The following is a 26,506-nucleotide window of genomic DNA, read 5'->3' as shown; positions in this document are numbered from 1 at the left end:
TTATATAAATTCCCTGGTAATCTAGACCACATCGTTGTAAATGTCCATACAAAGTTGAAATTAAGGTCTGATGCTTTAAAGAAAACATTCCAATAAACAAAATGAGAGTCTTATTCAATTGCTATTATGCATCGGTAAAGAAATGCAGAGAACTCGTCTTGAAAAAAGTAGAACTCTACCTTGTCAGGCCCTTTCCAGAATAAACGGAGTGGTAATATGCACTGCTCTCTTTGATGCCAATCCCATAATAATGATACCTAGAGCAAGGACAGGAATCGGCTCTGTGTTAATGAAAGCATTTTTTGAAGGGGAAAAGGAAACTAAAGCATAGTTGAAGGAAAGCACAAGTAAGAACTGCAACCCCTTTATCACTTCCTTTCCTGATATTTTTTCAAATAGCACCTTAATGTGCTAAATCCCCTTGATGGTGTTTAGCCCTACTTATGGTCATATTTCTGGCTCTGGGATTAAAAAAGGATCCCCTTTTTTAATCCCCTACGAACCCCTAAAATAAATTGGGTTTCAAAAACCAAAACATTTGTCAATGTAGACATTTAAATGTAGTCACCTAAATTTGTAAATGTCAGCACAGGCTCCAAGTATACCAAGTATCTATCTGCAAACTGCTGTTCAATTTGAACATAGTCAGTTGAACAAGAAAATGATAGGTTTCCTTTACAGTGTATTTAATGGATGGAGAAAATAGTATGACATTGCATGGAGGAAGACACCAATGTCATGCACAGGGATATGTATGGAACATGTGATCCTCCAAGTTATTTTCCTCATGAGGAATGAGAAGTCCAATTCCTTGTCATTTTCACTTCAAAGTTTTGAGCAACAATGAGGGGAAAACTATGTCATGAGTCAATGGAAACATGCAACATGGAAAGTAACAGTGTTACAAATAATTTGTTATAGATGTGTCTATGGATCCTGAGCTACAGACAAGAATAGCATTTCATCAGTTCTCAAGTTGCAACTCATTCTTCTCAACTGCAGAATTCTGACTGATGATATACCCAAGTACAAACACTGCAACTATTATACAAAAGCTCATCAAATAGTGGGGATTGAGGAAGTGTGGCCAACACCAGCTAACTTCTACATCCCCTCTTCTTCCCCTCCCATAACCCATGCAGCAGCAGCACTTGCTTCCTTATCTATTGTTTCCATTTGCATTCATCTAAAACCAGGTAAGGAATGAAATAAACAGGAGTAAGGGGCTTTCCATAAGACTTCAATGTGACCATATTTAAAATTTTATTACTTAGCATCATCACCTGGGTTTGAAGTGGACAACTAAGTGAAGGATCTGTTTCAGGGGCCCCTTTTCTGATCTAACAATAAAATAAATAAATAAATAAATAAATGGCTTGGCAGAGCAAATTCACCCCTAAACATTTTCAAGGTCTAGGACAAGAGTACAAATGAAAGCCCAATACCATATATTTAAGTATTTAAATATAAGTCAAGCTAACAAACCACTCAATAAAATACCCCTGTTCTTCTATCTTGACAATATACCTCCATGATGATCGGGTAGGTGGGTTTGAATTTAGAACTCTTCATGTGTGAACATGGTGGTGGGAGAAGAGCCATCCTCAACCCTTCTCTTCCCAGGCCCTGCTCTTCTGTTCACTATGAGGAACCTCTTGTGAACACACAGCCTCCATGTCCAAGATCAATCCAATCCTTCAACCACCACCACCAAAGAGCTATTACCTGTGGTCACCTTTCAGATCTATTTAAACTGGTGGAGCACGGCACCCTTTTCAGGATGGGCCGGGGAAGAGTCCCACATAGGAGGGAGAAGGCAGGCGTGGGGCTGTTTGGACAGAGAATTCTGGGGCCCCAGGGACCTGCAATGTGGGCTAGAAAGAGAATGTGGTCTTGCAGTGGACATATTTACTCAAGCTATGGACCCCTAGTCTCCTGAGAAAAAGAGCAGTGGGAGAAGGGCCAGCAGAGAGCCTTTCAGACTGTGAGGCCCAGAGATGGCTTCTCTCCCAATAAGTTCTAAGGGCAAAGAAGTCACTTTTAATGACCCTGCACTACTTGAGATGGAGAAGAAAGAATTTTTAAATATGAAAACAAAAATTACATTTATTATAATAAACATATTTGAGAAATGGTATGAGGGATGATCAAGGTAAATGGAGATATTATCTGAATTCTGTGAACTGGGAACAAGTTTTCAATACAAGGACAATAAGGAGTCTGTTAACCTGAGCAGAGGAGGTTTATAATTGTTCCTGTTTTACAGTATCTAAAATAAGAAAATCTTAGAGTAGATGAGGAAAAGAAGAACCCCTAAGGTATATTGGAACAGAGTATATTGGAGATGAAGGAAGGATTAGAGCGATGGAAACTCCAAAATATGGACCTGACTTAATTCTCCAGTGAGAAATTAAAAGAAGGAAGCTTATTTAAGTCGCAAAGACCTTACTCCAAAACAGCTATAGATAAGGAGAAATACCTAAAAACCACAAAAAATGAGCAGATTTAGATGTTATTGGGCCAAGTATATTAGAATTAGTTAATGAACCTAAGAGTCTGAAATAAGTATTAATATTTTCTTGATTAAATTTTGGAACAAAGATAGCAGAGGGAATGTCTTTGTGTTAAAAGAGATAAAGCAAGGGATGTTTGAGAAAAGCGGGATCAATTATAATGGAAATATATTGTAATTTCATGTTCTCTGGCACAGTTCTCTATTTATTCTATAGATGCTAGAGTTTAAATAACTGTATTTTAGCCACTTGCTAAAGTAATATATGGTAAGCATTGTTTTAAAAGTTGATCATTTTCTTTTATTAGAACTTTGATCTTCTTGTTTCTCATCTATGATCCTTTTTTCAACATGCACATACTATCATACTATGGTAAGGTGGTTCTTCACGCAGATTGGAGAAGAAATTACCTTGCCCGGAGGTAGACAAAAGCCTAGGACAAGTAGAAAGGATAAGCAGGATTTGAACAAGTATTAGAAGACATACTGTGTCTTGACGACTATGCTAGATGTCAATACAATGACAAAACAGACATGGAAAATCAGGTCAGGAATGTGCTTCTCTACACCCTTGTTCATGGCATCCTGAGCCATACCATTTGCCAGTCATGGAACACTGACCACACTGACCAATACTGGGCATATTTTACTTCCATTTTTTAAAATCACCTTATGGTCACTTTAAAAAAAAAAAAGCTGCACCATCCTTTAGGACTCAATAATATTGACTAATATGAATTTGTAATTTTTTTGTACTGATGACTTTTAAGAAAAGGGTATTCTCATGACACAATTCATTGGTTCCTTATTTTTCTAATAGGACTGTATTATTATGCCCCCTCTTTTCCAGTCATTAGGGAAAAACATCTTCACAAATGGAAGTATGGGGGTGCCTGAGTGGCTCAGTGGGTTATGCCTCTGCCTTTGGCTCAGGTCATGATACCAGCGTCCTGGGATGTATTGGGCTTCCTGCTCAGCGGGAAGCCTGCTTCTCCCTCTCCCACTCCCCCTGCTTGTATTTCCTCTCTCGCTGTCTCTTTCTGTCAAATAAATAAATAAAATCTTAAAAAAAAAAAAAAACAGAAGTATGTAATGCTTCCAACTACATTCAGAGTCTAGATTTTATACCTTACCATACCCCTGCTCCAACCCCAGCAAAAGAAAATCCTTTTAAAACACTGTATTTTAAAGATTTCATTTATTTGTTTTTGCTAGAGTAAGAGAGAGACAGAGCAGGAGTAGAGGGGAGGGGCAGAGGGAGAAGCAGACTCTCCAGTGAGCAGGGATCCCAACCTGGGACTTGATCCCAGGACACTGGGATCATGACCTGAGCTGAAGGCAGACGTTTAACTGACTGACTGACTGAGCCACCCAGGAGCCCTAAAATGCTATATTTTATTCACGGGCCAAAAGTAAATGACACTATCAACCCAGACACAACTGAGCACTCTGTTTCAACTGGCTATGTTGCCTTCATACTTGGGAAGCAAAAGATACACACACACACACACACACACACACACACATACATATAAGCAAAAGATATATAGATATATACATATATACATATAATTTTGTATTTCAATTTTGTTTGTAATTAGAAATCATTAAGTGACGATGTTTTGAATATGTTTGCACTCAGCGTAAATACTCCTAGCTCAGCATGAATCTTATTAAGCAAGCATTGATATCTAACAGGAATCACCAAGACTTACACCACTGATCTGGATTTTTCATATTTGATAATCCATATATAAACAAAGACCCTTTCTATAATGTAAGCTCCCTATAATAGAAATCAATAAACATTTGCTGACTAAATAAATGACATGAAAAAATTTAGAAGTAACTGCATTATAAGGAAAACTTTACAAACAGGAATTTTTCAATGAAGGCCATGCATCTTGTATCAGATACTTAAATATATTAGCACAATTTTAAATTTGGTAGAGATTAAAGAATTTCTTGTCTAACATGGTGTAAGAAATATACTAACTCCTTTAACCTTTTTATAGGTTAAATATAAGAAATATACTAACTCCTTTAACCCTACCATGAGCACTGTTTAAACTAATCTATTATTGTCACAATTACTTGCTCTCCACAAATCATGTGTTTTCTCGCCTCGGCACCCTTACTTGATTGAATACTTCACTGGGAATGCCCTTCTTCCTTTCTGTCATGGTTTCTTAACTTACACCCCAAGGCATAGCTTTAATGCATGAAGCTTGCCTGGTTTCTCAGATGAATCTAATCTCTCTGTCCTTTAAGCTCCTCTCCTCTCTTGGCCATTTATCCTAGGTAGCTTTATACCTCATACCACTGGTGTGTCTCTACATGGCTTAGCTGTCCCACTAAACTATAAGGTTTAGAGGAAAGGAACTGGATCTTTTCCTTCATTGATACTCTCCTTAGAAATTACTGTATAGAAAAACCCTCGCTTATTGAAGGATGAATCAATGTCTCGTGATAGAAATTTAGACCCTTATAAAACACAGATTCCCTTATAGCCAACAGTTTCAATAACAGCCTTGTCGTATCAAGCATTCCTACGTCACCAGTAAAATACTGGGGTCAAACAAGCGTGGTATAGCTAAACAATATGTACAAAGGACATGAAGTCAGTGTATTTAAGCAGAAAGACTATGGCCAGGAATATAAATCTTAATATTTCGCAATGACCACTGTAATGCTTTAGCACTTTCATATCTAGTTTCTTCTGGAACCTATAAAATAAATAATCTTTCTCCCTTAACCTTCCTTTTAGTCTACTAGATACATGTTATCACTTGAGTGATGATTTAATGTCTTTGAGAACAGAGAAGAGATAATAAATGAGCAGCTCTGTCTTCCTAACAGCTAAAGGTAAACCTCATAAAACCAGGGAGAGTAATTTCATGCAAAGCATACATGGATTTTTCATCTCAAGCCCAACATTTTACAACATGATTTTACTGTTAATATATTCCCCTAAAATAAATCTTGCTAGGAAATATTTGCCAGAAATATTCCAGTACAACAAAGACATATGGTTGGTGCATGTCAAATAAAAGGTAAGGGTTGCACAAGTGTGTGCTAGCTGGTTATTTTAATTTATATACCGCTACCCAATGCTGATTCTGTGGGTTACTCTGAATAAAAATTTCCAAACATTTCAGTTTTTTCTCTATATATGATTCGTATCCATTTTTATTTAAAAGGATATGTGATAAATGTTTAAAAATCCTGGGTATGACTAGCTTATTTCTCTCAGAAAATTTGCATAATACAAGGATCTTTGTGGGGCGCCTGGATGGCTCAGTCAGTTAAGGGGCAGCCTTTGGCTCAAGTCATGATCCTGGGATCCTGAGCCCTTTGCTCAGGGGGAGCCTGCTTCTCCCCTGCAGGCCATTCCCCCTGCTTGTGCTTGCTCTCTGTCTTTCTCTCTCATTCAATCTCTCTATGTCAAATAAATAAAATCTTTTTAAAAAATGCAAAGATCTTTGTGATTATCTAATAAATTGTGTTCATTCATTTGTGTCAATTGCCCTTAGCCTTATTTCAAATGACAGATACCATTTACATTTGAGCAATAAAGATTTATTAATTAGTTTTGAATGTCTGCATTTTGAGGTGAACATGTTATAAAATATAAAAAATTTTTAATAGGACAAATGAAATTATTGCCGCTCTTACTACTAAAGTATTTACATTGTGTCTAACACTTTTCTTCATTTGCTGATAAATTTCTACTTGCCCCTATAGTTTTTCTTTTCTAGTTCAGTCATTATATAGAATTCCTGAAACATATGTTTCCACTGAGCTAGTAGCCCCGATGTTAGTTTACACTACACAAATGATCACTGATAAGGAAATGATGGGATTAAGCTGTTCAGGGACTTGCAATAACTTACTATGATAAGAGCAGCTGCCATATCAGTTTTATTAACCCACTAAATCACTACTAATAAATAAGATAATAGCTTTTGTCCATCATGTCTGAAAACCAAGATTCAACTGATCAAAGTCTACAAGAAATTAAAATGTAACTTCAAATCAAACAGTCTACTGTGTACATGAAATCTACATGGTGGTCTCCACTGTGTTCTCCCTTATTCTTCTGAGCTTTTCTGAGCAAGGGTGAGAAACAGGTCTTCTTTCTTCATCGCTATGTCCCTGGGGCCTAGTCAGCACCGATACTGAACAAAAATGCTCATTAAATAAATGAATATTAATAGTGAAAAATTTTTGATCCCACTGTTTGCATCTTAAAAACTTTAGCACCATGCTTTATACACTGATAAAAATATCAATGGATTGATTATTGATATAATCCATTCATGACATGATAGGCAAAAATTACTTTTCATTAGTTACTCTTTAGTGCCTATCTGATTTTGTTTCAGTTACTTTTTCAAAACCCAGATTTCGAAAATACTGCACAGAAAAAAAAAAATCAAATGTATATTTTGGCATTGTTAGTAAATCAAAGAGAAAACAACAAAAAACTCAAAAAACTCAAAAGTGAGTTTTTATCTTGGTATTGAGAATGTGTGGAGTCTGCCACTGGGGCTTCTTGGCAGGGAGGGGATGGTGACTGTGAAGGAAGGGACAGAGAGCAGAACTTTGTCTCTGTAAACTCACTGACCTTGTCCCCAAGGTTCACTCAGGTGTTAACTTTTAAAGACCTTCTCTGCCCAACCCTCTCCCCCCATAACCAAAGGCAGCAATGGCTTCTTATGTAGAACATGAGACAGGCCCCTGGAAACAATTATTCAATTTTTAATTGTTTCTAATTTTGACATTGCATGATACCTGGTGATTTGTGGTATCTACCTAGTGATTCTGTCCATTTGGATTATTTGTTTGTTTTTATTTTATTATTATTATTTTTTTTAGTTTTTATTTATTTATGATAGAGGGCAATATCAAGAGAGGGAACACCAGCAAAGGAGAGCTGGAGAGGGAGAGCAGGGAGCCAGATATGTGGCTCCATCCCAAGATGCTGGGATCATGACCTGAGCCCAAGGCAGACACCTGACTGAGCCACCCAGGTTCCCCAGGGTGTTTTGTTTGTTTTTAATGTATGTTTTATATATTTTATCTCTTCCTTTGGTTCAGTAAATTTTTGCTTCATTTTATCTAGTTAAACTTTTTCATCTTTCACTTTCATGAGGGGAAGTAGCAGCATGTGCAGAAAGGTGGGGAGTGAGGACCAATCATTTTAATACTCAGTTATGTCAGAACTTAGAGAAACAGAACCTGAAAACAGAAACAAAATTCACTCCTGTTTTTTAGATCCTACTAATCAATCTCTTCCTCACAAAGAACAGTGTTTCCCCAACTACCAGATTTTATACAGGGAATAAAATTTGAAGAGGTTTGATGAACCCTAAAGGTATCCAAGGACAGTTTTAGAAACAGTGGTGCTATCTTTTGCCCAGAATACAGAAGAATCTTTTGAGTTAATCATGATCTAAAATAAATTGTTTGAAGGACTCAAATGAAATGACTGGACATACTTTAGTTATTCTATGACATTTGGGCAAAAATTGAGAGCTTATGTTTTTAAATAACAATCATTAGGCAGCTGTATATTATTATATTTTAATATATGATCCACAGAAGTAAAAATAAATCAATACTAAATTTATTTATTTTTAAAAATAATTCAATAAATATCTAGTGATATTATAAACACTACTGCAATAAAATAAGTTTTGCAAAATAATGGTAAAATTTGGAGAAATTATAAATTCCTCTTTCTCCAAAATATTCTTACTTCTTCATTCAGTTTCACCAACTCATATTACTATAGACATAAAATATTTTTTATATTTTTTTTATATTTTAATATATTTTTATATTTCTATGGACACAAAAATATTAAACTTTTGAGATATTAACTAGTCATTAGAAATGATGACTATAAAGATAATATACCAACATAGAGAAATGTTCAGGACAAAGATTAAAAGCAAAAAGTAAGCGTGGGGGCGCCTGGGTGGCTCAGTGGGTTAAAGCCTCTGCCTTCGGAGCCCCACATCGGGCTCTCTGCTCAGCAGAGAGCCTGCTTCCCTTTCTCTCTCCCTGCCTGCCTCTCTGCCTACTTGTGATCTCTCTCTCTGTGTCAAATAAATAAATAAAATCTTAAAAAAAAAAAAAAAGTAAATGTGTGGTTGTGCCACACATTTGTTTTTATATAAAACATAAATATCTCTAAATAAATATAAAATAATTTAAAGTGCCTTATGATTAAGGCTTCAGAAAATATTAGCTGTTTAGGAGAGCTTGGGTGGCTCAGTCTGTTGAGCAAATGCCTTCTGCTCAGGTCAGGGTCCAGGTTCCCAGGGTTCTGGGGTCAGCCCTGTATAGGGCTTCCTGCTCACAGGGGAACTGGCTTCCGCCTCTTCCCCTGCCCTATATTCGTACTCTTTTTCTCTCTTTCCTTCAAATAAATAAATAAAATCTTTAAAAAAGAATCTAAAAGATTCTGAAAGAATCAGAAAAATCTGATACATTAGTAAGTTTTTAAAACAGATGAAATGAAATTTATACCTCAAAAAATCAAAAATTCAATTAAATAATTATTGTCTTGATATGGCTGATATGAGGGGGGAAGTAGGATTTACTAGTTGACAAAGCACAAACTTTAGAGTCAGATAAACTTTGACTTAAATGCCAACATTGTTATTTTACAGCATGTGTGTGGCTTCAGGCAAGTCAATCATCTTTGAACTAGTCTTCTCATTTGTAAAATACAGTAATTCCATCTTGTATTGTCACTGTAAGGATCTGAGAGTGTGTGGTTGCGAGTGTTCTTGTGTGTATGTGTGTGCAGTGCTCGATAAATAGTAACTTTTAATTGCATTGCTGATTTGGGGATAGTTTCATATTATCAAGGACAGTCAGGTTGAAAGCATATTCCTTTCTCCACCCATTCCTATACTTTACTCATTTAATTCTCACAACAAACCTGTGATACGGACACTGTATACCATCTTTACTGATGAAAAACTGAACAATTCATCTGGTGTCACACAGGGACTATACATGGGAGTAATAGAATAAAAGTTCAGAATTGCCCAACTCTAAACTTCATGCTCCTAACTCTAGGCAACTCTTAGAAATAAATAAAGATGGGAAAACTATCTGGCTAAGAATAATTACATCAAAACATTGTCAATTGCAAGATACACAAACTTTCCATCTCACTGTATCATTCAACATCCTCAGTTTCCCTATGGAACATGCCTTTTCCCCAGGATATCAAAATACCATGAATATAATAAGCAAGCTACAAAAAGCAAATGGCATATCAGGAAGGTAGGAAAAAATTCAAATTATTAATGCTTCCCTCTTGGGCACATCTGCTTTTAGATGTCAGATAAATTGCCTGAAGTTACCACATATTGTTACCTAAACCTAAACGCTGGAGCCTCAGAGTGTCACAATGGACACGGTTAATGATTCATCCCTAATCCTGAAGGCTCCTTCTAGGATTAATTGGCTTTCTCTGCAGCCTGCCTGCCTGTCCTCCTGCAGACCCATGAAGAGGATTTCTCTGCATTGCTTTGGCTCTTTTCCTACTACTTACCTACGTCAAACACTATCTGATCTTTCCTCCACCTACACAAGTCAGTAGGAGTCAAATTCATTAGAAATCAGCCAGTTAAACTGATTGAACTTTGAAAGACAAGTCCTGACTTGGTTAGAAGGGAAGAACTTACTTAGTGGCTTTCAATCTGGCATTTTATCACTTCTTCTCAGACCTATTAACATTAATAGGAATCAGTTAAATAAATATTCATCGATCATCTGTTATGTAGCAAAGGTTATGAAAGTGAATGAAACAAAGTCTCTATCCACAAAATAGTATCTTTTGAGGGGGAAGAGATAAGTTAATTTCACATTAAGATAGGTACGAATGAACTGCTCTGAGGGCACAGAGAGGGAGCATACAGTTGAGGGAAATTGGAAGGGGAGATGAACCATGAGAGACTATGGACTCTGAAAAACAATCTGAGGCTTTTGAAGGGGCGGGGGTGTGGGAGGTTGGGGGAGCCAGGTGGTAGGTATTATGGAGGGCACATATGGCATGGAGCACTGGGTACAGTGCATAAAAAATGAATTATGTTAATTCATTTAATTTCTGTTAATTCATTTAATTTCTGAAAAGAAATTTAAAAAATAAATTAATTTTAAAAAAAGAAATCATATGATCTCCCTGATATGAGGAAGTGGTGATGCAACATGGGGGCTTAAGTGGGTAGAAGAAGAATCAATGAAACAAGATGGAATTGGGAGGGAGACAAACCATAAGTGACTCTTAATCTCACAAAACAAAATGTGGGGGTTGCGGGGGGGGGGAGGTTGGGAGAAGGGGGTGGGATTATGGACATTGGGGAGGGTATGTGCTTTGGTGAGTGCTGTGACGTGTGCAAACCTGGTGATTCACAGACTGTACCCCTGGGGATAAAAATATATGTTTATAAAAAATAAAAAATTTAAAAATAAATAAATAAATAAATAAAATTATGCCTGGGTGGGGGGGAAAGAAATCAAGAGATAAGTAAAAATTCAAAAGAAGAGGGAGTTCATGAGGCATTCTTTTCAATGGGTAAGCTTTCAACATACCTGCAAGAGAAAGGGAATTTTCCATGGAGGACGACAGCGTGAACAAACGAATGACATCTGAGGAAGAGGCAGAGGGTACTGGCCCTAATTTGATGGGAACACAGGTTCCATGCTGAGAAGTGAGAAGCAGGTGGTAAGGTAGGCAAATGGCTTGTGACTAAACCATAATGGACCTTGAATGTCAAGGTGAGAAAAATCTGCCATGAGCTGCTAAAAGTTTCAGAAGGTTGATTTCAAGAGTTGTATTAAGTGGACTGGAAAAACAGAGTGAAGGCCAGATTATGAAAGTGAGAATGGAGAGAGACCCGTTGAAGAGAATTCATAAAGTGAGATTTATTCTTTCTGGCAAGTGACTAAGGCTGAGCTACCCCACTGGGCGGCTCCTGGACACACGTGAGTACTGACCCCCTGAAACGGGACTAATCTGAATGGAGATGTGAGCTCGGTATAAAATACAGCCTGGAGCTCAAACGCTTAGCAGAGAAAAAAAGAGAGCATAAAATATCTCAAATGTTTTTCATTTTGATTACTTGGGGAAATGACAGCATTTCAGATATACTGGATTACATGAAACATTAAAATCAAATAAGATCTGTTCCTTTGTACTTTTTCCAATGTGGCTACTAGGAACGTTTGAAATAAATACGTGGCTGTGTTGTATTCCATCCGGCAATGCTGAACTAGATGTTAGGACAGGGGAAGATGCTGCATGAGCTAGCAAATGAATAGCAGAAGATGGAAGAGGAGTTATCAGTGTTGTGACAGGGAAACCCTGGGAGACACTTCATACACTGATTTATCTCGAGAAGGCTCTGTCAGCAGGTTCACACGCTAGATGGGTGCCAAGGAAGATGACTAATGGTAAAAATGAGCCATGGAGTTTCTATTCCGGTAAAGACAGGCACTAGGACACAGGCATGGGAACACTGGTCAGGGAAGTGAGCAGAGTTGCTCTTTCAAGGAACAGCAACGAGAAGCAAAAGAACAGAGCAAGTGTGAAGAGTCTAGCAGGTTTGAGAAGATTTTATTTTTATTAACTGGAAGAGATGCGAATATGCTTGTAGGCAGAAGGAGAGGCAACACTGAAAACACAGAGGGCAGAGGCAATCATGGACGAATGAGAACCTTAAACTGGGGGTCCTACCGAGATGGCCACAAGAGAAAAGAAAAGCTGAAGCTATCAAGAGAGAGATCTTACTTTATGTTTCTATCTACATGAAGAGATGACCAAAGAAGTCATTTGTGCAGATCATTTGTCTTGAAGGGAAGAGAAGAAGATGTTAAGAAGTCATTACCTGGAAAAGAAACCTAGAGAAAGAACCCGAATCATGCTTCAACCCCTGGCTTTGGCCTTGCCTTTGGGAGTGCTGTGGGTTCCATCTGGCCACTTCCTTAGCTATGGGCACTCTCCTTTCAGGACACCGATGCCTTCAGTCGTGGCCTTAAGATTATGACCATGGTTCATTTACATTATTTCATCAGAAACAAGGATGTATTACAATTTTCAGTATAAATTTTGCTTTTTAAACGTCATTCTAAAATCCACTTTTTTCTCTTCTTAGTTCTTACAATTGGCGAAAATCTGCTTCATCAAGAAGAGAATACCTGCTTCCACTCACTGATAAAGACAATCCTTAATTTTACACGTGTCAGTCCTCACATACAGGTATCACATATCACTGATACATGCTCATCAGCGGGTCTTACTTTGAATGGCCTCTGGTTCCAAGTCGCCGAGTTGTTAAGAGGGGAAATTTCTGGCGAATTGTCTGAAAGGAAAGTCAATCACTTTAGTTTTTAGGAAGTATGTGGTTCTATTGCAAGCAACTTGTAACCAATTAATTAGAGAAAGTAAATGTTAAACTTTGAGTATATTTAGTCTGGAAGAAGTAACATCGTACATATACCATATTGATAAGCAATAATATATTATCAGAGGCAGGAAGATACTTTTCTGATGAGATTATTTCACTGCTCTTGTCTCAATTTCCAGGGTGAATCATGCCAGTATCTGATTTTGCTTAACGTGACTACCAAAGCAACTGTTACTTTATTTATGTACTTAAAAGAAAAATTTGAGTATCTTTATAATAATTTTATCCAGAGGCTTGCCACAATTATATCTCCATCTCCAACCCTGCCAGAACACAGGAAATGTTCTTTACCTTACCAGATCTCCACAGCAGTGTTTTAAATGTTTTCTTCTCTATGTTCCTTTCTCTAAAATTTGCTAAAAATTGGCATTAGCAATTAAAAAATGAAATCTTTTCTATTGGAAACAGGAAATTGTGGGATATCCTAAGGGCTCCATGGCAAAGTTCTTATAAATGTTCACTTCTTGAGGACTGGTTCTGTGGTTCTAATCAGATTCTCAAGGGGCTCCATGACTCCCCAAACAGTCAAGAAGACCGCCATAAGTTGGACTCATTAAACAGCTGTGCTAACGTAGACATTAGAAATTGCCTTCCACAACTTCCTCATTTTAGGCAGTGAGTGAACTGAGTTTCGAAAAGGTGAAGTGCTTTCAGAAGGTCTGACAACAAATGAGTCACTGTCTAGGCCAGAACCTAAATCATGAGATTACCATGCAGCATATCACACTGACTCCCACAAGCAGATAGGTTTTCATATTAAATTTATAAATGATGTTATATTTTATTTTTATTATTATTTATTTATTATTAATTATTTTATTATTTTATATTATTTTATTTTCAAAAACTGAGAAGCCAGACTATAGCATTCATTATTTCCTGGACAATGAGTCCCTCTACAGGTTAAAATTTGGATTTCAGTTTACATGAGATGCCATCTTTGAAGCTTAAGCTTCCTACATTTTTTCTGCGCTATCCTCGGTTTCTTAAGACAGCCGAGCATAAGAAGAATCTCAAAGAACAAGGTTTTCGGTTCTCGAAATAAGGCCAACATATATAAATAGAGTAATGCCAACTCTATAGATTCCCATCCTAACCATATAGGTTGGGCAGAAAGAAATGTGTTTAACTGAGCAATATTTAATCAATCCTCTCACAACGTCTTGGAGTTTGGGGGTGTATTCATACTCAGAGTGAAGTGGAGAATCAAGGGAACTCTTAACGAAAGAAAGTAAAAATTTATTAAAAACCCATAGACTTGGGGGCGCCTGGGTGGCTCAGTGGGTTAAAGCCTCTGCCTTTGGCTCAGGTCATGATCCCAGGGTCCTGGGATCGAGCCCCGCATCAGGCTCTCTGCTCAGCGGGGATCCTGCTTCCCCCTCTCTCTCTGCCTGCCTCTGCCTACTTGTGATCTCTCTCTGTGTGTGTCAAATAAATAAATAACATCTTTAAAAAAAAAAACATATACTTGAACCAGCAAAACAAAAACCACAACCACCAATTGCATCCACAAGATACTTGTCACTTCTACTTAATTTCACTTCTCAGTACAGGCCATTACCATACTTCTTAATACATTCCTCTTTGAAGGAAAATGTTACTCCTCAAAAGGAGATGCCTTTAATGTCACATGAAGTCTTCTGATAGCCAGGGTTCTAATATTCAAAGCATAAAGTAGTTCAAGGTAAAACCTATAGTAGGTAAAATCAAGACAAATCACATAGTAGTTTCAAATACACCCGTAAGAAATTTCATTTATGTTCATGAGAGAAATTTCTGAATATTCTACATGAAAACTTGCTCAGATGAACGTGTTTCTACTCTGTCTACCTGACATGACTTTAGTTGTTAAGTAGTGTAGCCAATACATGTCATTTACCTTTCCAAAGGTGGCTGCACAGGCTGGCTCCAATTTCTCTTTCCTGCAGAAATCTAAATAGTGTGCATAAAGGATACACCGTGGAAGGCAGACTCCCTCACATACTATGTAATTCTCTTCAAGCCTAAAAAAAACAAAAGGCAAAAAATTGGGTCCAACCTTTCCTTTATTTCTCCTTTCCCCTTTTACATTAGTCTAATGACTGCTTTGAATACACACTCTATATAAATGAGTTCATGAGTGGACCCAGGTAGATTTGTTTTATTCTGGATATTATTAAAAGTCAGATCACAAGAACTAATGTTAGAAGAGCAACAGCCCCAGTGAACACCTGTTAGTGCAGTTAAAATACCATGGTGAACATAATACCACTCCTCCCTGGTCTATATCCCAAAGAACAAGTCCTACTTCTATGGAAATCCTCCCTATTCATTATGGTTTGCCCTGTGAGGTAAAAACAGGAATGGTGAAATTGAAGATGACATTTTTTTTTAAGAGGATGTTCTAAGCCCTAAAGGGCCGCCCGGTTTTAGGCCAGCAAATACCTACAATCTCTGACTTTCACTCACAAAATAGTTCTGAACCCTAAATGGTTAGGGAAGCATGATGATACATTTATTTGCAAAATACTTCAGAATACACTCACATCACTTAAGTCTGAAATGGTACTGATCTATTTCTCCTCCTCTGCCTTTTGCTGTGATCAGTACTGTAACAACCCTAAACCGTAGCATACACTTAAAACAACATGTATGTCTCTAAAGACATTTCCAAACTGACATATATAAATTCAACTCTGTTATAAACATAATTATGCAAATTTTGAAAATTTAGACATAATTCCATTTAATTTGAATGTCTACAATTGCAATTAAAAGTGATAATATAATAAATATAATATAACAAATGTGATAATACATATTTGCTACAAATATCTGCATAGCATTCAAGAACTCAGAACTTGTAGATTGTATTCCCCGTTTTGTTAATAATTTAGTAGGTGATTTTGACCAAAATTTGTGTATACCCATTTTATGTATAGCAAAATTATAATTATTCCTATAGAGGAACAATGCAATAAAGAGTACACTTTCAGATTAAAATTGAGTTCAACTATCCAAGATCTCTGATTTAACAGATTCCCAAGACATAGAAGATAAAAGCTAAAAGAGATGTTCATCAGATGTAAAGCATCAGATGTCCATTTTTCCATGGAGAAAGGAAAAAAGAAGCAAACCCCAGTAAAATTTGCATGCATGAAACCAAACTCCTGGCTGACGGTTGAAAACTGGAGTTACTCAGTCAAATTTTTCACTTTATTTTTCAGTTGTAATTTTTAACCTCCCTAATAATCTACACAATCTTAAGGAGAAATTCTCCAAATACAATTAATTCATTCATTTTTTTAAAAATATACATTAGATTGTTTCACAGGAAAGGGTATGAAAAATTCAAACAAAAATTACAGAATTTTATAGTTTCAAAAAATATGAAAATCACTAAGAAAACATTCAACTATTTAAAGATTGTATTTTAATGGCAGGTATGAAATGTCAACTTCTCTGCCATTTTGATATTTTTGTAGACATTGTCATTATCTTCAAAATAATCCTAGCCATGAGTGCAATGTTAATTTGGGGTATGATATTTCTTCCCTTAATTATAAACCAATTATATTTATAAAATTAAAAAAAAAAGTTTGTTTCCACCCAGTTGATTTGAACTGAAAAACTGGAAGTGATCACTCAACAACTTTCCAAAATGTATCTTTAATCAACACTTCTGCTCCAATTATCCTAATAAAAGAGTTGTATCCCAAATATTCCAGATAATTAACTCAAGCATTTACTGCTCCAGTGTATTTTTAACCAGTAAGTCTGACATCAACTTCAACAGTTAAATCATAACCTTAGAAGAATATTCAGTTCATATTTCAAATATTTGAAAAGGTTTAAGTATATAGTACAAAAATTTAGTACATGTGAATTGTAACCCAAATAACTGAAAATAAAATTTAATAATTTTTGTGGTAGTTTCTTAGATAATATTTTTTCTACTGTATTTTTCTAAGGTTTAGATCATACTTTACATATAAACATTGTATACAACTTATCAGTAAATAGACCTTTTTAATTATTTGCGATTTGTAATTCAGGAGGAAATTTTTTTCTTATTTCTTCACAGTATATGGGAAAGCTTAGAGTTTTTACTTTAGATCTCTCTTCCTTTTAGATAATATTACAAAATGCTCTCTGTACGTAGAAAACCAACTGGCATACTCTTGGTTCTGAAAGATTTTCCACAAAATCCAATTCGCAGGTGTTATAAAAATAGTTGAACATTTATTTAAGTTACTAGTAACATTTTAACTGATTTTTCTATGTCTTCTAATTCAAACATACTTCACCAAATGACCAATACACAATTGTTAATTTGCCCTCATATGGATAAAGAATATTAAGATCCTTCCTCCTCATAAGTCGTAAAGAATCATGTTTTATAAACACAAAACTACCACATAACAGATATCTAAAGGTCAAATTGATTGTATGTTATGCAAAAAGACATAAAAACATTCATTATCGCTGACATTTGACAAAATTATAGTTTGGGTCAATAATGAACAAAGTGATGGGGTTTTGTACTGCATATCATTTTTCATTAATACCAGAATACATCTCCACTCCAAATATTCAGTGGGGGGGGGGAAAGAATAAATTTCCTATTGGCATTTTAAACTTTCCCTGAAAAGTCTGAGGGAAAATCAAATTGAAAAAAGCGGATTCTGAAGATTTTTTTTTTTTTTTTTTAAGATACTGACTTTTAAGACTCAACAGGTGCTGAAAGGTACCCTTTTGGGAGTCTTACCACTGCAGGGTGAGCTGAGTCTGCTTCTTTTTATCCTTCATCATTTGCGTGATGGTTTTTTTCTGAGAGAGGTGTAGATCGGCTGCTTTGGTTTTGCTGTCGTGACTCTCTCCATCCTCTTCTTCAGAGGAAAAGTTACCATTGCTCAAATGCATTTCTGATTGCAAGTTGAAAGGATGATAAAGAAAATCAGAATTGAAAATCAATTAAATAGTCTCTAAATGTACCCTGGCGTCAAACGGGGTGATCTAAGGGGCGGGGGGGGGGGGGGTGGTGATGAGAAGAGAACTACGCAAAATCCCTTAGAGTTAATTTTTAGTTGACATTTTCCTGGGGAAAACACAGAAGTCTGTACTTGAATGTTGTACATGTCTGTTATGTTTGTGGTGTGTTTACTTTTATTACTGGATGCCCTTCTTAGACTTCACCCGCTTCCCAGCCACACGCCGCGCGGGGCCGGAGCACTCACCTGATTTAACTCCCGCCAGCAGCTCCGGGTCTTCCCCTGTCTCCGCGCTGCCCAGGGCGCCCCCGGGCTGCGCTTCAGCCGCCAGGTACACCCTTTCCCCGGGGTAAATGAGCGAGCCCTTGCCCAGGAGCTGCACGCAGCACTCCTCCGGAGCCTCAGGGGAAACTTGGGGCGTAGACTGCGCCTGCAGGAAGGCGTCTTCCAGCACCGGGACCTTGGCCATCCTCCTGGCCGCGGAAGACCTGGGCACCCGCCGCTCGGCCGGCGCCCGGCGGAGCCCAGAGCCCAGGGCGGGGCGGGGCTGGGCGGGGCTGGGGACCTGCGGCCTCAGGGGCGGGGGCGGAGGCCGCAGGCTCCCCGGCCCCCCGGCGTCGCGGAGAAGGAAGCCAGTGCCCAGGTACAGCTCAGACCTGGGACCCGGGTGGGCCGAGGTGCCTTTCTCCACCTGTCTGAGATCCCGGGAGATGCTAAACTCGGAGCTCACTTCCCCAGCTGCGCCAGTCTCACCGGGAGGCCCCGTCCCCACCTCTCGCCCCTTCTTTCATCCCTTTCTCACAACGTGTGCTGGGCCGGAGGACACTTTTCACACTCAAAGCTCCCAGAAAGATCCGAGAAATCCCCACTCTTTTGTCCGAGGGAAGCGTGGCTGCAGCTGTCCCCATCCCTAGGCTCTTCAGACACAAACGACGCCCTGGCTGAGCAGCCTTGATTCTGCGATCCAGGTAGAGGAGGACCTGAGAGCAGGGCTCTCAGTCTTTGCAGCCCTGAGCCTGGTTTGCTTTTTCTCGGATTAATTTTAGGGATTGGTGAAGGCTCTTCTCAGAGACGTGGAGACAGACGCCATCGCGTCCCGCTCGTGTCCAGACTACTGTGCTCCTGGGTGTACAAGGGCTCAGAATCCCAGACCTCACCTCTTTCGAGGATTCATTCGCTCCCTGCAGTATTTTGGGACTTAAAGCATCCCTGACAAGTCCTTATCTATTATACCTAAGGATAGTGCAATGGACATTTGTTGAGATGAAGGATGAAATCGCCCTACTTCATTTCCAAGCCAAAATGACAAGAGAGTCATGCGGAGTGAAAAAAAAAAAAAAAAAAATGACTTGTGCTTTTTTTAAGAAGGAGAAATCTGTAGAGAGTTCAGGTGTGTGTTGCCTGACTGCCACAGAATCTTTCATTCCTTCCATCTTCTGCTCTTTTGACGTGTGTCCTTTGCCTACTGTATGCCTAGTGCTCCCCAGAAAGGCAAGGAATGTGCTTTGGCTCCCGTTGCCTCACCACAGCCAAAAACCTGCCATCTTCTTGTGGAGCATTAGAGAGAGAAATCACCCCTGAACTTGAATTTAATATTAAACTACATCAAAATTTTACTTAGGAAAAACCAAAATGGGACTCATGATGGTAGATGGGTGAAGGGTGAATTACAGAGAGGAGTAATATAATCTAAAAACATTACCCGGCATACGCAGCTGAGATTACCTATATTTGAACATTATCCTATTTTTAGCATTACTTGAGAAAGGCATCCTTTTGCTGTCAAAAGTTTTCAAAACTGGTGTCATCACGATACCTGATTTCAAGCTTTACTACAAAGCTGATCACCAAGACAGCATGGTACTGGCATAAAAACAGACACATAGACCAGTGGAACAGATATGGACCCTCAACTCTATGGTCAAATAATCTCTGACAAAGCAGGAAAAGTATACAATGGAAAAAAAGACAGTCTCTTCAATAAATGGTGCTGGGAAAATTGGATGGCTATATGTAGAAGAATGAAACTCAACCATTCTCTTACACCGTACACAAAGATAAACTCAAAATGGATAAAAAGACCTCAACGTGAGAGAGGAATCCAACGTGAGAGAGGAAACAAAAGCGAAAATGAACTTTTGGGACTTCATCAAGATCAAAAGCTTCTGCACAGCAAAGGAAACAGTCAACAAAACAAAGAGGCAACCCACGGAATGGGAGAAGATATTTGCAAATGACAGTACAAACAAAGGTTGATATCCAGGATCTATAAAGAACTTCTCAAACTCAACACACACAAAACAGATAATCATGTCAAAAAATGGGCAGAAGACATGAACAGACACTTCTCCAATGAAAACATACAAATGGCTATCACATGAAACATGAAAAAATATTCATCATCACTAGCCACCAGGGATATTCAAATTAAAACCACATTGAGAAACTACCTTATACCAGTTAGAATGGCCAAAATTAGCAAGTCAGGAAACAACGTGTATTGGAGAGGATGTGGAGAAAGGGGAATCCTCTTACACTGTTGGTGGGAATGCAAGTTGGTGCAGCCTCTTTGGAGAACAGTGTGGAGATTCCTTAAGAAATTAAAAATAGAGCTTCCCTATGACCCTACAATTGCACTACTGGGTATTTACCCCAAAGATACAGATGTAGTGAAAAGAAGGGCTATCTGTACCCCAGTGCTTATAGCAGCAATGGCCACAGTCGCCAAACTGTGGAAAGAACCAAGCTGCCCTTCAACAGATGAATGGGTAAGGAAAATGTGGTCCATATACACTATGGAGTATTATGCCTCCATCAGAAAGGATGAATACCCAACTTTTGTATCAACATGGATGGGACTGAAAGAGATTATGCTGAGTGAAATAAGTCAAGCAGATAGAGTCAATTATCATATGGTTTCACTTATTTGCGGAGCATAACAAATAGCATGGAGGACATGGGGAGATGGAGAGGAGAAGGGAGTTGAGGGAAATTGAAAGCCGAGATGAACCATGAGAGACTATGGATTCTGAAAAACAACCTGAGGGTTTTGAAGGGGGGGGGGGGGGGGGGGGTTGGGAGAGCCAGGTGGTGGGTATTATGGAGGGCACTATTGCTTGGACACTGGGTGTGGTTCATAAACAATGAATTCTGTTACGCTGAAAAGAAAAAAAAAAAGTTTTCTCCCTACCTGGTACCTCCAGCAGCTGGGTTCAGGCTGGGGCTACCCACCCATCCATGCACCCACAGGTCAAAGATCAGAGGCTATTACCTGCCCCATCCCCCAGGGAAAATTTGTCTATCAGTCTCCTCTACTCAGTCGCCCAAAGCCCCAGAACTTTCTCAGTCCATGGAGCTTAGCTCTACAAGTTTAGAATGTTTCCCCTTATAGAGACACCCTCAGACTCATTGTGTAAAAGTTCTAGGGATTATCTATGTGTATATAAAAAGACTCTGCTGCTTATATCACATAATCAGAAAAAAAAATTCAGGGAAATTATTGGGAATTCTTTTTGAATTTTTAAAAATACTGACCTCTTGTTATCCAGGCTAATTGTGTGTGTTTGGGTGTGGGTGTGTGTAAGTCATACAGACACTAAATGAATATCTGGCAATTATCCAGTTGAATTGAACAATGGAAATACAAATCAAACTCATTTAATGCCCTTAGTGAACTTTTTGCCTAATTTTAAGTAAACCATCTGCCAAACAGTATAACATTTAAGTTCTGTGCTCCTAATCAGAAATGTAAATTAAATAGACCTATAATAAGTGAAGAAATTGAATCAGTAATCAAAAATGTCCACAGAGGGGCGCCTGGGTAAGGCAGTCTGTTAAGCATCTGCCTTCTGCTCAGGTTGTGATCCCAAGGTCCTAGGATCTAGCCCCTTAAGTCTGAGCCCCATGAGCCCCATGTTGGGTTCCCTGCTCAGTGGAGAGTCTGCTTCTCCCTCTGGACACCCACCCTCACACTTGTGCCCTCTCTTTCTCTCTCTCTCAAACAAATAACCAAAATCTTTAAAAACAAAAAACAAAAAAAAACCAAAAAAAAACCAAAAAAAAAAAAACCACTTCCACATAGAAAACCCTAGGACAAAAGCCTTCACTGGTGAGTTACACGAAATCCTAAAAAAAGAATTAATGCCAATTCTTCTCAAACTTATAAGAACAAGTGAAAATAGTGCTCAAGGCAGGGTGGGGAGGAGTGTCATTACCTAATTTTAAATTTTTAATTAGTTTAATTAACTTGAGTTCATGAGACCAATGTTTTAAAGATGTAATGATAAAAGTCATAAGATCTTAGGCAGGAAAATAGGTAAATGTGGAGAATGATCTCTTAAATAGTGATTCTTTTTTTTTTTTTTAAGATTTTATTTATTTATTTGACAGAGAGATAGCGAGAGAGGGAACACAAGCAGGGGGAGTTGGAGAGGGAGAAACAGGCTTCCGTTGAGTAGGGAGCCCAACACGGAGCTCATCCCAGGAAATCATAGGATCATGACCTGAGCTGAAGGCAGATGCTTACTGAATGAACCACCCAGGCACCTCTTAAGTAGTGATACTTAACCCTTAGCTTTTTAAATTCCCTTTAAGAAATTTATGTAAACCATCAACTCTCTCCCCAGAGGAGGGGAGAAGGCTCATGAATAAACTCACATATTATATACGCAGAATTCTGTTTGCAATTTGACAGATCCTGAGTTTTTAAAAAAAAACTAAAAAATTTTATTCAGTTTTTTTAAAAGGGCATAATGATATCTGAAATAGGAGATTCTTGGAAGTTCCAATGACAGTGTCTTTGTGACTGGAAGCAACACATTAAAGGGGAAAGAAAAGGAATTTGGAGTCACACACATTTGCACTCATTCTCTTTGTGTCTTTGGGTACTTAACCTTTGTTAACTTCTCTCTAAATTTTCTGAGCACTCTTTCTCCAACTTCCGACTCCATTTGTTTTCAGTCACCAGCTCCACTGCCACCACCTGAGAACAGGGACTGCTCTTGGTTACCAGACCACCATTGCCCACAGTCACAGAGAGCCCAAGAGCCTCAGTGTCTGCACACTCCGTGGGTATCCCTTAGCCAATAACTGGTGCTTAGGGAAAGTAAAAGCCTAGTTCTCTGACCTAACAGTAGATAAGCCAGAGTTGCAAGTTACAACTCAGAGCTCCTTTGTGGAATTACACTGAAGCATCTTTGGCTGGACTATTCCTGAAATCCCATCCTTGTTTGGTTTCCTCCCATTCACTGTCTTGCTACCTCTACTCCTTTACCTGGTTCTCCTGGAAATATTTCTTTAAGAATCACTTGTAGATGACTACTTCACTCAAGTTCTGCTGACAGAAACATCACATTATAGGGCTTATGTAAGAATTAAATGAAATATTATAAAGTCTAACCTAATACAGTGCTTGAAGCAGTATGCCCTTATAAAAGGTATCTAATATTTCATTCTGCAACTTAGATCTCTTTTAGTGCTCATAGGCAAGGGAAGAAATTTTTTCCTCTTTCATTGCGAAATGATTCTGAAAAGCATCTTTCTCCTTTCCTAGACTATTTCTAGGCGTAGTATAATCCAGAGGTGTCATTACTATAAAACATGTGAAATCATATATCTCCTCTAATTTTTCTTCTTTTCACCAAGACTGCTTTTTAAATATAGAAAAGACTTCTTATTTTGCCTTCAGGTAATAAATTTCATGTAGTTGTTACTTTCAAATGAAAGTAAGGACAGTTATGAACTAACAACAGAGCCCCAAAATACATGAAGCAGATACTGATTTTGACAAAGACACCAAGACCCTTCAATGGAGAAAGAATAAACTTCAACAAATGCTGCTCAAAAAATCAGATATCCACATGCAAGAGAAATGCTTTTCCACATGAATTGGAAACTCTCCCTCATGCTGCATACAAAAATGACAACAAAACAGATCAAAGACTTAAATATAAGAGCTAAAACTGTGCACCTATTAGAAGAAAATCTAAGTATAAATCTTCATTGCCCTGGATTAAACAAATATTTCTTAAATATGACACCCAAAAGACAGGAAATAAATGAACAAATAGACAAAATGAACTCCATTAAAATGTGTGCATCAAAGGACACTATCAAGAGAATAAAAAGACAACAAACAGATTGGCAAAATAGTTAAAAATCATCTACCTACTAAGAGTGTAGCACCCAGAACATACAAAGAATTCTTACAACTTGATAATCAAAAGATAATAGCCCAATTTAGAAATGGGTAAAAGATTTGAATAGACATTTCTCCAAAGAAGATATACAACAACCAATAAGCACAGGAAAAGATGCTCAATATCGTCAGCCTTAGATAAATGCAAATCAAACTCACAGTAAGGAAACCACTCACTCCCACTAGGATTAGAATAGCTATGACTTTTTTAAGAAAGAAAATTAATGTTGGTGAGGATGTGGAGAGAAAAGAACCCTTGTGCACTGCTGGTGGGAATGTAAACTGGTACAGCCACTGTGGAAAAGAGTTTGGCAGTTCCTTAAAAAAGTTAAACAGGGTGACCAGATGACCCAGGAATTCCACTCCTAGGTTTATGTTCAAGAAAACTGAAAACATGTTCACACAAAAGCTTGTATGCAAATGTTTGTAGAAGAGTTAAGCATCAGAGTCAAGGTAGATGCAAGCCAAGTGCCCATCAGTTGTTGAACAGATCAATACAGTTTGACATACCCATAAGAAGGAATATTATTCAGCCATAAAAAATAGTGAGGCACGGAGACATACCATAATATGGATGAAGTTTGAAAACATGCTACATAAATAAAGTCAAATATAAAAGGCCATATATTGTTTGATTCTATTTATGAGAAATGTGCAGAATAAGCATATCTGTAGAGACATAAAGTGGATCAGGGATTTCCAGGGGCTGGAAGGAGAAGGTGATGGGGAATGACTGCTCAGTGATTATGGACTTTCTTCTTTGGGTAGCGAAAATGTTCTGGAATGAGAGGTGACAGTTGCCTAACATTGTGAAGATGCTAAAAACCACTGAAGCATACACTTCAATGGTCAAAATGGTGCATTTTATCTCGATAAAAAAATTTTTTAATAAGCAAAGTCAGGGATATAAAAAAAAACTACTTAAGAATCTGCTACATTCTTACCATATAAAAGTCACTAGTTTGGACAAACTTCACAGGGTTATTCTTAAAATATGAGTCATTACTTTTGTAATTGCCCTGTAAATTTCAACAAATTATATCTTAATTCCTTCTTCAAGTCTCATTTCTTCGTCCTTCAAACTTGGTTGTGCCATGTTAATTTAACTTTCTCTTTCTCTCTTTTGTGTTTACTGCATGTAGGATGAGAAGGAAATAATAGGAAATAGGGAATGAAGAGGAGAAGGGAGAGGGCAGGTTAAGAAATGATTGAAAAGACTGAAGGAGTCAGTAAAATAAAAAAAGGAAAGATGAAATTCATCCAGTTAGAAGTTAGGAGACAGAGTTGATGGCTTTAGTCTCTGTATGGGCAGAACCATTTTTTCCAAAACTGCAGATCACCGCTATAGCCAGATTACATCTGGGCAGTGATCCGGACCAGGAAAGGGAGTGTCTGGCTAGAAATGCAGTGAGTGGTCGGCACTAAGGTGATTTAAAGGAAGAATCAGCATTTCCTGGTGACTAGTGGGCAGGTCTTGCATGGAACAGAAAAGTTATTTCCCAGATTGCTGTCTTCAGGAGATATCAAAGAAAATAAGAGGACTTTCCATGTAAATTAATTGCTCAGCTAATGGCTCTGACTCTGTCCCAGAACACACTACAGTCATTGCCAAACACAATGTTATCAGACAGGCAACTCATGAATAACAGCTACCCCTTTTACTAGCATCATTCCAAAAACAGACACGTGTCTCAAATTCAGAACAGGGACATCAGCCTGCACTGGGGCACAGACCTAATAACTCAGCCCTGAATCACAAGTGCCTTGATTGAGAGCTGCTGAAACCCAGTCCAGTGTCCAGACATTTCTTCAGATTTTCCTCAAGGCTGTGAGAAGATGTTCTTCTTGGTTTGTAACTTTCCATACTGTAAATTCTACTGAGTGACTGATGCAAGTCACTTATTTGTTGTTCTATGTGTTGCTTAGGAAAATAGAAATGGAAGAAGAGAGTACATGGGTGCTTTTTACATTACACTCATAACTTTTCTCTAGATTAAAATTGTTTCAAAATAAAATTTTTAAAAAGTGGAATAAGCTTTTTTTTTTAATTAAAGACTTTATTTATTGATTTGTCAGAGATCACCAGTAGGCAGAGAGGCAGATAGAGAGAGAGGAGGAAGCAGGCTCCCTGCAGAGCAGAGAGCCCGACGCGGGGCTCGATCCCAGGACCCCGGGATCATGACCTGAGCCGAAGGCAGAGGCTTTAACCCACTGAGCCACCCAGGCACCCCAAACTTTTTTATCTTTAGTAAAAGTTGACCTATACTTGTTTATAAAAAAGATATTTACATAATTTTAGGGATGCATACACATACATAATATATGTTAAGGCCAAGGA

General features: G+C 38.0%; 1 protein-coding gene across 1 annotated transcript in view; it reads right to left on the bottom strand.

The window, feature by feature from the left end:
* The window catches only part of RFX6 (regulatory factor X6), a 59,871-nt gene extending 41,430 nt beyond the window's left edge, over positions 1–18,441 (bottom strand). Inside the window, exons 1-5 of the mRNA XM_059399120.1 lie at positions 18,219–18,441; positions 17,750–17,906; positions 14,882–15,005; positions 12,836–12,897; positions 180–257 (exon numbers count right to left, since the gene is read on the bottom strand). Coding sequence (XP_059255103.1) covers positions 180–257; positions 12,836–12,897; positions 14,882–15,005; positions 17,750–17,906; positions 18,219–18,441 — 644 coding nt within the window. The remainder of the gene's footprint in view (positions 1–179; positions 258–12,835; positions 12,898–14,881; positions 15,006–17,749; positions 17,907–18,218) is intronic.
* Between the last annotated feature and the right edge of the window lie 8,065 nt (positions 18,442–26,506).

The sequence above is a fragment of the Mustela nigripes genome, chromosome 5, assembly GCF_022355385.1.
Source record: "Mustela nigripes isolate SB6536 chromosome 5, MUSNIG.SB6536, whole genome shotgun sequence".
Taxonomy (NCBI): domain Eukaryota; kingdom Metazoa; phylum Chordata; class Mammalia; order Carnivora; family Mustelidae; genus Mustela; species Mustela nigripes.
Note: the sequence above shows the minus strand (reverse complement) of the source record. Positions and strands in the feature narration are given on the sequence as shown.